The sequence below is a fragment of the Dermacentor andersoni genome, chromosome 6 (assembly GCF_023375885.2).
Source record: "Dermacentor andersoni chromosome 6, qqDerAnde1_hic_scaffold, whole genome shotgun sequence".
Lineage (NCBI taxonomy): Eukaryota > Metazoa > Arthropoda > Arachnida > Ixodida > Ixodidae > Dermacentor > Dermacentor andersoni.
In genome coordinates this window covers 152,310,311-152,326,497 of record NC_092819.1, presented here as the reverse complement: position 1 = coordinate 152,326,497, position 16,187 = coordinate 152,310,311, and the positions used below count along the sequence as shown (strand labels likewise).

The 16,187-nt window shown below is 46.8% G+C and overlaps 1 protein-coding gene across 7 annotated transcripts in view; it reads left to right on the top strand.

Annotated features, from left to right (window-relative positions):
* Window positions 1-16,187, top strand: part of LOC140219018 (uncharacterized) — a 308,514-nt gene that overhangs the window by 113,107 nt on the left and 179,220 nt on the right. For all 7 annotated transcript variants that reach the window (XR_011895296.1, XM_072288860.1, XM_072288862.1 and 4 more), the window contains one exon: window positions 14,488-14,588. Coding sequence is in view for 6 of the 7 variants with exons in the window: in XM_072288860.1 (XP_072144961.1) it covers window positions 14,488-14,588 (101 nt within the window). In the remaining variant the exon portion in view is untranslated. The remainder of the gene's footprint in view (window positions 1-14,487; window positions 14,589-16,187) is intronic.

Here is a 16,187-nt window from a genome sequence, read left to right as displayed (position 1 = left end):
AGATCTGCCTTTAGCACTTCTGAATCCTCAAAAAGACCACCCGAGGCTGTTCCTCCACCTAGACGCTGAGAGCGGAAGCTGGAGCGTGATATCCTCCCCCTTGTCTCATCCTCATCCCTCGCTTTCTTGTCCTTCGTGGTCGGCACGTCAGTTATATCTCCTGCGTGAACATCACTGAGGCAACCACCACTGCTTCTCGACGTGGTGGCTTCGGCTTCCTTGCCTGCTCTTCATTCGGTGCAAGGCCGTTAGCCCTGCTGGCATCGAAGCTTGTTGTGGTTAATTCAGCTCCTTGCCACCCTTGGTGTGTCGCTACAAATACCTTATCTTCCTTCCGCAGCTCGCAGCTTTATTGCTACGTTGGCTAGCCTATCTTCTATTCATTCTTCTGTATCTCTTCGGTCTTGAATTTCTTTCCTGGCTTTCCAAGCCGCTTAGGTAGCTTATCCTTGCCCAGGCAGCACGCCAGCATTCGACCAAGCACGGCCTAATTCTGGCACAAACTGACATCAGCCCCAGTGGTACGCTGGCATATGTGTGAAGGGCAACCCAATCAATCCCAACGCTTGTCCTTAGTTAGAGGCAAGAATGGCCGAATATTTGGGCAATGCACCAGCCATTACGTTGCCATCATGATTGCCAGCCTTTGGTCAGTGCCCTCTACATGACGAATACTGAAATACGTTACCTCTACTGTACGCAGCCATGAATACTGCAAACATATTGCTAGTAGCAGTTTTGATAGCAATTCCCCCCCTAGTGTCTACATCGATTGGTAGCTAAAAAAACACAATAGAAATGTGTTAGTTCAAGAAGCATAAGTCCTACACACATGCGAATAATTATACATCAATACTTGAAACAAATGAATAGAGTTTTGTAACAGTTTATTTTGAAATAAATAAGTACAAACAGGCAATTTCTGTGGAACTGAAAGGATGGCGATGGCTTATTTTAAAGCAGTTTATTTACAAACAAGTGCCAAAAAGTCATCTCCCGTGAAGCTAGGTCAATGTCGTTGACTTAGGCAAGCCCCGAGAATAGGACTGGGCAGAGTGTCGGGGACAGTGGGCTGGTCAGGGCTTTCAGGGTAGGGAGCTGATGTCGGCAGTCTTGTCATTGCTGGGATGACGGCGGGCTGGTCAGGAGCCTGCGGACAGCGATAACGCAATGGTTTCACTGCATTTGTTCCCACGTCACACAGGGACTTCCACCTTCTTTGTACAAGAAGCTTGTGCTGGAAAATGAACACAAATATTATTGAATATCTTGTAATCGCAAATGCATGGCGCCAAGCGTTCATGTTGAAAAACCTCCATAGTGCAAAAATAGTATATTGAGTTGAGAATCCGTAGGTGGGAATGAATAAAATTTGCTGCAAGAGATTTGTGATGCTACGGTGTCTACTGCATATTTACTAGTGGGCCTTAAAAACCAACCCACGTGGAGCAAACTTTCCCCATGAACTTTTGGCAGCGAGCGCCGGTGCGGCTCATGTGCCTTTGTGGTCCTGCGCACACATGCAACGAAATATAGGCGACTGCCGCATTGATTTTAGTGTTGCTAGAAGCGCCGTGGTTACTTACTCAGTAAAATAAGAACAAAAACTGTTTTATTTTTACAGACACACCAGTTATTATTTATTGACCACATAGAGAACGACTTGTTATTTAGGTTTCATGTTTCAGGTTAATGTGACAATGTGAACTTTTCTTCATTGAGACATACATGGACGGACGGACGGACGGACGGATCCAACTTGAGGGAGCGTAAATAAGGCAAGTTTTAACGCGACCTGAGCTTAGGTCTCCCATGGGGGAACGTCAAAGCCCTGCTTCAATGTCGCCTCACGGGCTTGCTGGGCTGCCCACGTCTGGATGCGGAGGCCTGAGCTGCGCACAGCAGCGGCCTACCTCGACGACAGGGTCTCCGCAGCAACCGCCATCCTCCGTATAAATACGTTGCACCCTCACAGCATGCTTTGGGTGTTGCTGGTCCTTCTTGGCACAATTTGCACGTGTTGTCCTGTAGTTTATCTGGGAAGATACGTTTCAGATGGAATGGGTTTGGGAAGGTGTTCGTCTGGAGCTGTCTCCATGCGACGGCCTGCCTCCTGTTCCATTTGGGACTCGGCGGTGGGTATATCCTTCTGGAGTTTGGATAGGGAGAGAGGGAGAGAAAGAGACAAAAGAAAGGGGAAAGACAGTGAGGTTGACAAGTTGAGTAGATCTAATTTGCTACCCTACGCTGGTGAGAGAGCGGAGAGGGTGGTAAAGTGATAGCAAAGCAGAGATAAACAAAGAAAGGAGAGTAGACATACAATCAGAGTCAAATACTGTCACCGTGTATCGTCACCATACAGCACAGTAGCACTTGCAGAACTATAAACATCTGTTCAGGCTACAGCCGCTTGTCCAATTCGATTGCCCTTAAAAAGTGCAACAGCGCCCTCGTCGCCTTCCGCTGCGATGGTTTTGTGATTTCGGCATTCTAAAATAAGTTCATCTGTTAGAGGTCCTCGGTAGAACCGCGCTATCGCAATTTCGAGCGATCGTCTCTGTAAGTTTTAGCGAGGGCAGTCATTGAGAAGGTGTTGAGGAGTCTCCTAGCTACCATAGTCATCACACGAGGCATCGTCGGCCCATCTGATTCCCAATGCAAAGCAATTATTGAAGGCCACTCCTAGCCATATTCCACAAATCAGGGTAGCTTCGTGACGGCAGAGGTTAGCTGCAATGCAAAGGCTTAGAAAAGAGTCTAGGTTGGGAAGGCGTTTGTTTTGAAAACTTCCTGCGTTACACAAGGGGAATGTGATATCACGGGTGAGCATTCGAAGTTTTCTAGCGGCATCTGTCCTCGATGACGATATCGGCTCCTCTTCGTCGCCTTGAAGAGCCATCCGAGCAGCGCTATCGGCGTGTTCGTTCCCTACGACACCGCAGTTACTTTGAAGCCACTGAAATGTCATGTGGTGTCCTTTCTCTCTCAAGGTATGGATTAGTTCTCTAATCTCGAATACCAGTTGTTCATGTGGTCAACGCTGCGAGGCTGCTAGCAAAGACTGCAGTGCTGTCTTTGAGTCACTGAATATTGACCATCTTTGAGGCTGTTCTTGGCTGACAGGACGAAGTGCAGCGCGAAGAGCTGCAAATTCCGCAGCCGTCCGTGGCGTTGGGTGACACGTCTTGAAACTTATGGTGGCGGCTTTCGCTGGAAACACCACGGCTCCAGAGGAGCACTGGGGAGTTGCCGATCCATCTGTATTAATATGTACGTGGTCGGCGCACCTCTCATGCAAAAGGAGCAGAGTTAGTTGTCTAAGAGCTGGTGATGACAGCTCAGGTTTTTTCCTGATTTCCAGCACGGTGAGGTGCACTGCAGGTCGCGCCAAACACCATGGAGGAATCGATGGCTAAGTTGCGGGGGTGAAGCCTGAAATAAGGCGGGTGTAATAATTAGAAATCGTAGCACAAAATGATGCCTGAGGCCTTTTTGACGGTAGTGTTGCCAGATGATGGGAACGGGCATGGGCGAAGTGCCTAATGTGCACTCTCAACACTTCCACCGCAATGTGTGTTTGTATGGGTTAGTCCCGGGCGATTGCAATAGTCGCCACTGTCGATGTGCATTCTGGCAAACCAAGACAAACCCTGAGAGCCGGAGCTTGTATAGCCGGGAGAGCACAAAGGTTTGTCTGGCAAGTGTTGGTCAGTACGGGCAAACTGTATCTCAATAAGCCCAGAAAAAGAGCCCTGTAAATTCCAACATTGCATGAACTTACATTCCCAAAGTCTTTCCGGCCAGAAACTTCAAAAGCTCGGAGATTGCTGTCAGACGCCGCTGTTTCTAGTAGGTCACGTGCGGGCTTCATGAGATATCTCGCTATGATTGTGCCAAGAAACCTGTGAGTCTTCTCATAAGAAATTATCTGGCCGCTTATCGTGATGGTGCAGGGTGTCATTGGTTTGCGAGTCAATGCCATCAGTGCACATTTGTCTGACGATATTTCAAGAACTTTGTTGCGGAGGTAATATAGCTGTCAGAGTAGCAGCTTCTTGAAGTCTTGCACGTATCTGAGGACGTGTCACACCTGAAATCTATATGCGTATGTCGTCTGCGTACATTGATATCTTGATCGCTACTGGCAGATGTTCAACGAAACCAATGAGTCTGAGGTTGAACAGGGTGAGGCTTAGTACACCGCCTTGAGGAACACCTCGGTAGGTATAGTGTCGTGTGCTTTGAATGTCGCCGGTACACGCAAAGAACGATCTCATAAAATGGTAATGAGAAATCCATTGAAAAACTCGACCACCTAGGCCAACCATCTCAAGAACATCGAGGATAGCCTCATGAGATACGTTATCGTATGTCACCTTGACATCCAAACAAAGCTGCACATAATCTTTTGCGTGACTTTTGATGCTTGATATACGTAGAGGTACAGCGTTGATGTACAGGTAGAGCATGCGCCTCGCATGCAAGAGGACCGTGGTTCAAATCCCAGTGCCGCGCAATTTTCCACCGGATTACAAAGAACTCCGCGTGTTGATTAAATTGCATAAACATGCCTGGAGTGCGGCCTGATCCTGGTGACCAGAACCGGCAACGTACTCCCTCACCAGAGCAGGATTGGCCACCATGGTGCAGTACTTGGCCACAACCTCCTATATGAATACAACAATCAAACCCCGGCCCTCAGTCCCCGGCAGCTGCGAAGCAACTGACCACGGCGGCGGTCAGACCTGTGACGCAGCAGAGAGAGCTAAGAATCTGTGGCAAGAACCTAAGAATTTGAACCTGGCAGCGTTTAACGCTAGAGCGTTATCTAGTGAGGCGAGTCTAGCTGGCTATTGGAAGAATTAGCATATACAGTGCTAGAAGCATATACAGAAGCATATACAGTGCGGGATATGCGGTCACACACGACATCTTTCTAACATATCACTGCTGTCTTTTAGAGTTCTGCCATCGCCGCTGCTTGCTGGTCGTGCGTCGACCTACCGCTGCTCTGAAGATACGGCCTGGTTCACGTGTCGACCGACTGACGTCGCTGTTCTTGAAGGGAAAGCTACTGCGCCTGCGCTGTGACTCCTCGGTCCAGCGCCACCGCACCGCATAAAAGGCACTGTTTCGCTCTGGCCTTCCGGGATATGCGGTCACGCACGACATCGTTCTAACATATCACTGCTGTGTTTTATGTATGTAGTAGCACTTAACCTGCTATATTTTTTTTCTTTAACTAGTACCGTGGCTGCTATCCCCATATTGCTGTTATTTGCCCAACATTCCTGTACCTTTTTGAGCGATTGGGATTGACATAGTTACCTGCAGGGTTCGTATCGGCGCCTTCAGTATCTGCCACCGGAACAAGATTGATCTAACTGAGCGCTCATATGCAGTAATCAGCTTAATCTGTCTAGTCTGCCCCAAACCCTCGCTCGCCCTGTCAATTTGCTTAGCGCTGCTGTTGCTGTCTGCTGGGAACTTTGAAGCCAACCCTGGCCCCAAAGTAGATGATGTATATGCTCTACTGAAAGAATTCATGGATGCCAACAGAAAGAATTTTGCCACTACTACAACTATTCTGAAAGAAATCCAGCAAGATGTTGCCGATATTAGGTCCCGAGGCTGCGCAGTTGAAAAAAATCTACCTATGTGCCCGAAATCGGCACTGGTTTTAAAGCAGTTACTGACTCGCTTGAAGAAGTTAAAATCACTTGGTCACGTACGAACGGCGACTTAGAAGATGTTGTAGATGACCTGAATAATCGTTCACGAAGAAACAATCTGCTTAACAAAGGTTTAGCTGAAGTTGATAAGGAGGACTATGAGGCTAGCGAGAAGTTGGTAAGATATTTCTGTTTGACTCACCTAAACATAACCTTGCACCCTGAAGACATTGAACGCGTGCATCGAATCGGGCAGCCTCGACCTGATTTTACACGTCCGTTAAATATAAAGTTCCTAAATTTCAAAACAACAGACACGCATCTTCGCAATGCGCATAAACTCAGAGATGTCGAACCTAACATCTGGCTTGAGGAAGATTTTTCGCCCAAAATACAGTTTGCAAGGAAGATGCTGTGTGACTTCGCTAAATGAAATAAAGGGAAGGATGACCGCTACACGATAGGATACAACAAACTGAAGCTTAAAGGGCACATCTACTGCTATGATGCGGTTTCCATCCGTGTAATTCAGGCAGACACACCACAACCACTTGCCTAAGAATGACAAACTGTACGAATCACGCCTTTTAGAAGAAGGGTACATAACTTATCTGTTCTTCTGGCTAACTTTCGCAGCACTATAAATAAGGTTGATTCATTACTTTCAATAGTTCACACGTGCTCTGCTGATATGATACTAGCACAGAAACATGCCTCTGGGGTGACATACCCAATAGCGAGTTGTTACTTCCTAATTACTTCTCAATATTTCGTAAAGATAGAACGTTGTCTAGAGGAGGTGGTGTCTTGAAAGCAATAAGGACTGTTTATCAACCTTCTCTTGTAGTTGTTGATACCCCTCTTGAGCTGCTCTTCGTAAAAACCCGATTTGAAGGCCACAAGTGCATTATCGCAGTATGTTATCGGCCTCCTGACATCAAACCCGATTTTGTTGACCTCATGACCAGTTTGCTTGAATTTATTTATAATAAATTTCATCAGTGTGTTTTGCGACTTCCTTAAGAAAACCGAAAATACGTGCATCCCCGAGGTTTCATTCACATCAAGAACAAATGTTCCCTGGTTTACAAAGAAAGTCAACCATTGCCTTAACAAAAAGAACAGAGCTTATAATAAGGCCTCGCGAACCAAAACTGATTTTGCGTGGAAAAAATATAAAGAATTAGCTCTTGAATCACAAAAAACAATTCAAGAAGCTAAGGATCATTATTTAAATTATACCCTGCCCACTTGGTAAAGTCTGATCCAAAAAAGTTTTGGAGTGTAATTAACCCTAAAGATACTGACACTGTAATAACCCTAAAGGGCGCAGATGGCTGCGTGGTGCCCAATGAAGCATGTGGTGAACTCTTGAACAATACTTTCAGTCAAGCTTTTACCGACGAACCGCCACTTGACCAGTTTTGTACCGTCTCTCTTTCTGCGATAACTCAACCAAGCGAGCCCATCACCATTACTGCATCAGGGGCATCACGGGCTTTTGACATGCTCCCACTAGCTACAGTCCTGGAGTGGATGTCATCAGCTCAAAACTACTAGAACTAACTTCCCACGTATCATCGTTTTATTGTATTTAATTTTCCAACAATCACTGGATACCGGCTGTGTTCCAGATGATTGGAAGCCTGGCCATATCATACCGATATTTAAATCTGGTGAGCCCTCACGTCCAAACAATTACCGCCCAATTTCACTAACATCAGTTTGTTGTAAACTCCTTGAGCACATAATTTAATCCCACATTATGGGTCATCTAAATGCAAAAAAATCTGTTATTCAAAAATCAGCATGTCTTCAGATACAAACGGTCTTGCCAAACGCAGTTGTTCCAACTAACCACTGACCTACATGACTCTGCACAATTTGCTTTATACTGACGCAATATTTATTGACTTCACGAAAGCCTTCGATCGTGTTCTCCATAAACGGCTAATTATGAAAATAAACAGCCTTAAGCTAGATTTAAAAAAAAACTACCCAGCGGATTAAAGAGTTCTTATCTGGTCGCTTTCAATCAGTAACTATTAATAACAACCAATCTACTTTCGGCCGCGTTAGGTTAGGGGTGCCTCAAGGTTCAGTGCTAGGCCCGTTATTATTCCTAATGTATATTAATGACAGCTACAAATATAGCTTCAACAACATGGCTGTTTGCCGATGATTGTATAATTTATAGACAGATAACCACCCCTGATCACGTTGCCATATTACAAAAAGATTTAACCACATTAGCTGAGTGGTGTCGCGCATGGAAGATGGAAAATAATGCAGATAAAACTAAGGTCATGTCATGTTCTCCCAAGCTAAACTTTCCGTCCAACGTATACACGCTACGCAATTAGGTACTCGAACGAACCTTTTTCTTTAAATACCTGGGCGTTATTCTTACATCTGATTTAAGCTGGGCCATGCATGTGGAGCATATTACTAACAAGGCACTCGAAGAACTTGGCTTTTTAAAGCACCGTCTGTACCTTGCAAACAGTGACACAAGACTTCGTGCATACATTTCCCTTATCAGAGCAACCCTCGATTACGCCTCAATTATTTGGAACGCTCACACAGCTAACATTTCTGATTGCATCAAATCAATTCCAAATAAGGCTGTGCGCTTTATTTTGCGCTCCTACTCTCCATACCAAAGTGTGTCGGCGTTAAAGCAAACCCTTAATCTTCCAGATCTTGGCACACGACGGAAATATTTCCGTCTGTCTTTTTTTCACTCCGTTTACTGTTGCGGTGCATCTTTTTAATCTGCTCCCATCTTACCCGCCCATCATCTGTCAAACCGCAATGACCATGTATGCAAAGTGTCTCCGATATTTGCTAGGACCGAAAAATTGCAATATTCCCCTTCGGTGTTATTAGTGAATGAACGGAACGCCCTACCCCAAGATATTGTTACAATCACTGACCCGTCTGCCTTCCAATCTGCCCACACCCACTTGCCGCGTGTGCCTTGTTGAAAAGTGCCATGTATAGCAAATGTGAATTGCACCCTGTACTCTTACCCAAATTTTTTTCGTTATTTTTAATTCTTTTTTTTTTACAAACTCTATCTCTTACCGAAATCTGCGCTTGATTGTTGTATTCACTCGTTTTTATTGCGTTTACATATCGTGTGTGAATTGTATCTCCCCTATGTAATGCCTTTCGGGGCCTTTAGGGTATTCAAAAAATAAAGAAAATAAAAAATAAAAACTTGGCATGTCCTTGCTAGCGAGGCTTACTGAAGAGACGAGAACTAGGAGTCGGATTAATAATTGATAAGGATATAGCTGGTAACAGACAGGAATTCTATAGCATTAACGAGAAGGTGGCAGGTCTTCTTGTGAAACTTAATAAGAGGTAGAAATTGAAAGTCGTACGCCCCTTCATTTAGTAATGCAGGAAGCCCAAAGCTTCTACGAAGGCGTGGAATCGGCGATAGGTAAAGTCAGAACAAAATACGCTATACTGATGGGCGACTACAATGCCAGGGTAGACAAGAAGCAGGCTGAATACAAGTCAGTGGGGGAACATTGTACAGGCTCTAGGAATAGCAGAGGAGAGTTATTAGTAGAGTTTGCAGGACGGAACAATATGGTGATAATGAATACCTTCTTCCGCAAGCGGGATAGCCGAAAGTGGACGTGGAAGAGCCGGAATGGCGAGAGTAGAAATGAAATAGACTTCATACTCTGTCTCACCCCGGACATACAAGATGCGGACGTGCTCGGCAAGGGCCGCTGCAGTGACCATAGGATGGTAAGAACTCGAATTAGCCTAGACTTCAGGAGGGAACGTGAGAAACTAGTATACAAGACGCCGATCAATGAGTTGGCGGTAAGAGGCACAATAGAGGAATTCCAGATCAAGCTGTGGGCGGAAAGAGGCGCCGCATCGCCTAAACATGAGGGTTCGAGTGACGCACGCTGCAAGTTGGAAGGGGAGAGAGTGACAAAACTTATTAAACGCAAGGGTATTGGGGTATCCTCGCACCGGTCCCCGCGCGGCCCCAATGAGCTCAAACGAGACGAAGGGGAGAAGCGGGCGAAGGCGCGCCACCTGTTGGGGCAGCGGCGCACATTGCGAGGAGGGGTCTTCTGTGTTTGCCACAAGATGGCTCTAAATGTGCGCCAAGCGCACATGCAGAGCCAATCTCAAAGGGCGATGGAAAGAAAAAGAGACACAGGCGTTAACTTCAAATTGAATTTTGATGGGAGCAGCTTACCTAGGTAAGTCCTCGAGGCGGTATTTCTGTCTTTCCTTCCGTCCTGTTGGAGTTTTCGTTTTCGTTTATAGCATTGAGTAATAAGTTACTAGCCCAGCAGCGCATTTTGTTAAGAATCGAATAAGGTACTAGTATCTCCTGCAACAGCAATGCGAAATACACCTGTCAAAGCTAGTTTAGTTGCAGTCTACGTGCGTTATGACGTTAGTCATTTCTGCCATCATAACTAATATAAAGCATAAATATATGAAATCCCACTTAGCAAGTGCAAGACGACAAATTATTGTGTGAAACGGAAGGCGTCAAAGCTGTAGCCAGGGGAAGGAAAAGGAGAAAAGAAGGAGGGAAAATTAACCTCCGGTTTTTGTTCATGCAAAAAAGGGCTAATAGACATTAGCTTTGCTGTCAATGTTGTTACGGTGGAAAATGAGGGCAAGGTCGTCGACGGTGAAGAAGACGAAGTGGCAAGAGCCTCTCGGTATTCTCGGCAGCTGTCTATATACGCTTCGTAAATACAACGTTTAAATAGTTTTATACTGGTGATATTTTGGTGGAGGTGCGGTGTATCGATCCCCATACCTCTCGCAAGGATTCTCCAAGGATTCAAGTGGTCGACTTGTCTGTGCTACCTAGATGATGTTATTGTGTTCTCGCCCTCATTCAGCACACGCATTGACCACCTTTCAGCAGTACTTGCCGTTTTTCGCAAGGCCGGTCTACACCTCAACTCCAAGAAATTTAACTTCGGCCAGCGTGTGATTACTGTTCTTGGACATGTCGTCAATGCGGCTGGCATCCGACCAGACCCAGAGAAAATTCGCGCCGTGAAAGAGTTCTCTGTTCCACGGTCCGCAAAAGATGTCCGCAGTTTCGTGGGCCTTTGTTCTTACTTCCGCCGCTTTGTTAAAGAGTTTGCCACCACAGATCTCCTGAATAAAAGTGTGCCGTATTTATGGGGACCCTCTCAGTCCCCCGCCTTTTCTCGCCTTACCACGATGCTCATCATGCCACCGATTTTAGCCACTTCAGCCCCTACAGAGGTGCACACCCATGCCAGTGGCCACGGAATCTTTGCCGTCTTGGCACAACTTCAACACAGCCATGTACGTGTCATCGCGTACGCTAGCCGTCTTTTGTCACCTGCGGCGCGGAACTACTCTATTACCGAGCGCGAATGCTTGGCCGTTGTGCGGGCAGTGGCGAAATTCCGCCCCTAATTATACGGCAGGCCCTTTTCTATTGTAACGGACCACAACGCCCCCTGTTGGCTTTCATCCTTAAAGGATTACACATGGAAGCTTGGACTATGGGCTCTGCGGCTGCAGGAGTATTCTATTCTGCGGTAAATAGGTATGGTCGCCTACACAAGGACACCGACTGCTTGTCCCGCTACCCTGTACACACGCCCGCCAACACCGACATGGACGCTTCCACAAGTGTTCTTTCCGTTTCCCAGCTTTTGGACATGTATGAGCAACGCCATTACGCTACTTTAAGACCCTCATTGACCGAATGGAATCTGTTCATACTGATCCATCATGACGGTGCTTCGTCCTCAACGACGGGATATTGTACCGACGCTGTTTTCATACAGACGGTCCTCCCCTTCTCTTTGTCATTCCTCAACACCTCCGCTCCACCGTGCTTCAGGAGCTTCATGAGGCCCCAACTGCCGGACACCTTGGGATTCCTCGCACTTACGACCGCGTGCGCCACCCCTTCTACTGGCCCGGCCTCGCTCGCTCCGTACGGCGCTATGTATCTGCTTGCAAGCCCTGTCAACATAGCACAAAGCCAACAACGCTTCCTGCCGGATACTTACAGCCGATCGACATTTCACCTGAGCCTATCTTTCGCGCGGGTTTGGATCTCCTTGGCCCTGTCCCGGACTCCAGCTCTGGCAAGACGTGGATCGCTGTCACTATTGATTACGCCACGCGCATTGCCATTAATCGAGCACTTCCCACGAGCTGCGCAGCCGACGTCGCAGATTTCCTCCTCTGCGATATCATTTTAGTACATGGCGCCCCATGAGAGCTCCTTACTGACCGCGCCCGCACTTTCCTCTCCCAAGTCATCATCGGTATACTACGCTCACATTCTACCAAGCACAAACTGGCTAACTCCTATCATCCCCAGAGCAACGGCTTTACTGAGCGATTTCATCGGACCATTACAGACATGCTCTCGAAATACTTTTCACCCGACCACAAGAACTAGGATTTGGCCCTCCCTTATGTCACGTTCGCCTATAATTCACCACGCCACGATTCTGTTTTTACTTGCTCTTTCCCCTCGATAGAGGATTCGAGGACCGAGTATGCCCGCGACGCCATCGCCCACGCTGACCATGCGCGCCAGCTTGCCCGTACACGTCTGTTGGCATCGCAGGAATTCCAACGGCAGGCTTACAATCGCCGCCATCGTGACACGCATTTTTCACCAGGCTCTCTCGTGCTACTTTGGTCCCCTTGTCACCGAGTTCTTCCGTGCTTCTTCCGTGCTACGAAGGCACTTACCGTGTTCTGTGTCAAGTGACCAATGTCACGAGATAATCCCCGCGACCTCCGGCATGCCGCCCGGTTCCACATCACCTGACGTCGCACAAGTCTCTCGGCTTAAACGTTACTATGCCAGTACCGACGGTGATGACGGTGAAGCACCGAAACGGTGCTTTTTCTGCCGGGGGTCGTGTTACGGTGGAAAAAGAGGACAAGGTCGTCGACGGTGAAGAGGTCGAAGTGGCAAGAGCCGCTCGCGATTCTCGGCAGCTGTGTATATACGCTTTGTAAATTCAACGTGTCATCATCATCATCATCAGCCTCGTTACGCCCACTGAAGGGCAAATGCCTCTCCCATACTTCTCCAACTACCCCGGTCATGTACTAATTGTGGCCATGTTGTCCCTGAAAACAACTTAATCTCATCCGCCCACCTAACTTTCTGCCGCCCCCTGCTACGCTTCCCTTCCCTTGGAATCCAGTCTGTAAGCTTTAATGACCATCGGTTATCTTCCCTCCTCATTACATGCACATGCCCATTTCTTTTTCTTGATTTCACCTAAGATGCCATTAACTCGCGTTTGTTCCTTCACCCAATCTGCTCTTTTGTTATCCCTTAATGTTACACCCATCATTCTTCTTTCCATAGCTCATTGCGTCGTCCTCTGTTACCTTTTTGCGTAAGCCCTTTTGCGTCGTCCTCTAGAACCCTTTTCGTAAGCCTCCAGGTTTCTGCGCCGTACGTGAGTACTGGTAAGACACAGCTGTTATACACTTTTCCCTTGAGGGATAATGGCAACCTGCTGTTCACATACAACGTGTAAATAGTTTCATACTCGTGATAATATTATGGCAAGCTACAACAGAGATGGTTTAAGCAAGCTAATAAGTTGAACGTGGTGTACTTGCAGCCCAATTTATGTACGGATATGTCTTATTTTTCTCTATACAAAAGGCATTATAATAGCACCGTATTACCTCATAAACTCTAGGATGATAATAATACTAGTCATACAATAATGCTGGAGGTCATAGGACATGTACACATTGACAAGTACCCTTGACCCGCCGTGGTTGCTCAGTGGCTATCGCGTTGGGCTGCTGAGCACGAGGTCGCGGGCTCGAATCCCGGCCACGGCGGCCGCGTTCTGATGGGGGCGAAATGCGAAAGCACCCGTGTACTTAGATTTAGGGGCAATTTAAAAGAACCCAAGGTGGTCGAAATTTCCGGAGTCCTCCACTACGGAATGCCTCGTAATCAAAAAGTGATTTTGGTACGTATAACCCAATATGTTTTTTTAAACACCCATGAACGTGGTGAGTGAGATTGTAAATGGGAAGATGTAGTCATTGCTCCCATCAGCAACATTGTGTCATTTCGTCCACTTTTGTTTCCTATTTCCTCATAATTTTCGCAGTTGTAATGAAGGTTTTTCATTTGTACCTTGTTTGACTTCATGTGCCTGTATACGTGCCGGGCCCACAGATATTTCTAAAGCGCGCAGACATGCTAAGACCGTATGATACCTAAACGCTACATTTTAGAAGTGTAGCTTGTGTGTTTTTGCAACCCCTTACCTCTTACAAACTGCGGCGAAATACACGGAGGATACCCAAAGTATCGCTGATGTACTCGGGCGACTCTGCAAATTGGGGTTTAAAGTTTGAAGCGGTATTTTCTCTTTCATAAATAATTGGCCAAGCTTGCGCCAACGTGAAACACAATAGTTGCATTTGTAAGATGACGCCCTCGGCCGCATTTCTATGGAAGCGAAATGCGATAACACCCATGCACTTATATTTAGGTGCACGTTAGAAAACCCCAGGTGGTCAAAATTTCCCGAGTCCCTCACTACGGCGTGCCTTATAATAAGATCGCAGCTTTAGTACGCAAAACCCCATAATTAATTATTTCTATGTGTTTCTAGCTGGTTTTTATTATGACGGGTTAGGCTATGGCAATTTGACTGTTTTAGAAAATGTCTTAAGAAATTTGCATGCAATATAAGCACTCGAAGCTATAAGACTAGCTACGAGTGCCGAAATCGTTTAACCTATGCCTACCAATGCTTCCTCGCAGACTCCGAAGTACTTCGCTGGTGTCCAGAAGAAGGGTCCTCTAAGACCCTTCGCTGGTCTTTGCGTCGCTTTTCTGGTACTTATTCGAAAAGACCACCAAATGTGAGTAAACTACGTCATATATGTTTTGAAAAGGTGAAGCAATTGTTTTCACAACGAAAAAAAGCATTTTTATGAAAAGCGAATTGCCTAGGAGACGTGTAACAAGAATGATAAAAATTAAAAATAATGACATTCTTATTTACAGGTGATTAAATATTATTGCACCCTTTCTTTAAGGTATTATATGCATGCAAAGAAGGAGAGTGGCCATTGCAGTTGGTGTGAGGAGATTAGAGAATTTGTAGGCCGCAACGAAATATAAAAGAAGTATCAGCCCAGTAGCCTGATGGCGAATGATGATCGACCGCAAGCACTGGAAAATGCGAAACCTACATATGGGATGAAATTTAATATTGCGGCGCGCACATCCCGTATCAGAAGCAGTATCATGCATTGCGAAGCTGGCCTAGCCTCTGGAAGATTTAATACCTGCACTGAGATGAACATTTTATGGAATTCAAATCGCGACAGTGCAGTTTTCATTGCGATAGCAACTATTATATCTATACTTCAGGAGCATTTCTGCCATTGGCGTAGGCCGCCGTCGTGAGTTTCCGTATGAAGTCGAAGGACGATCAAATGGTCTCCGTGCACCGCAAGATGTATGTGCGAGTGAAAGCGTGCGAAGGTGAGCCGTCAAATGCGGCTCAGTCTCGCGTGTGCGAGCGAGGAAGGCGAGTGGGAAGTGTGCCCTCTCCTGTCGCGCACGGGGCACTGGGGTAAAGCGATGGAGGGGGAGGGGGCGTTCTCCTCCGGCATGTGCTGCTTGCGGTGCGGCCGTGAGGGCACCGTATCTTGAAGGCGAACTGCGACGTGGCCAAAGTGCCTGCGCCGGCGGGCCTCATCTTCAAAGCGATCTGCGATGTTTGTAGACTGCACGTAGTGCCGGCAGTTTCGTATGGTGGCGGTGAAAACTTTATTTTTCTCCTCAAAGTTAATAGGGTGGGCTTTACCCTTCCCGCGCGTCCGCCACGAGCCTTTCTGGCAGCGTCGTCGGTCCGCTGGACTGCTTCCAAGTTGATCCTCTGAAGCAGAGCTGAGCAGCACAACACAAGGCGCGTGGAGGCTTTCGCCAGAGGCTGACTCACCACTGCTACTCGTCAGTCCATTGCCTTCCCAAAGCATATGCTCAAGAGTTGCTCTTGAGCCACATAGCTTACCTTTGTTCATAGTTACGTTCATAGCTTACATAGCTTACGTTTGATCTGGATAAATTTTATTCCACGTGACTGGATTACAGTGTGCCCTTGATTGTAAATGCTACCGCTGTACATACTGCGGTTAATTTAGTTTTTGTAGAGGTGGTGCATAAATACACTTCTGCATTTTGTCACGTACTCTTATTACTTTGCCTTTCGCTAATCTCGCTCCCCACTCCCAATCTCCGTCCTCGCCTACTTCGGCGGCCTCTGAGTTGACGACAACAATGTTTGTCGCAACTCTGTGGGTTAGCCCTCAAGCTGCGTTGTAAGCCACCTAGTTGTTTCCGCCATCCCCTAGTAAGGTCGGAGTATTGACAGGCGTTCATAGTAATTTAACATTTTTGTCTTTTGTTTTTTAGCTCCTCTCCGTAGTTATCCATAGGGCGTTAACGTCTAC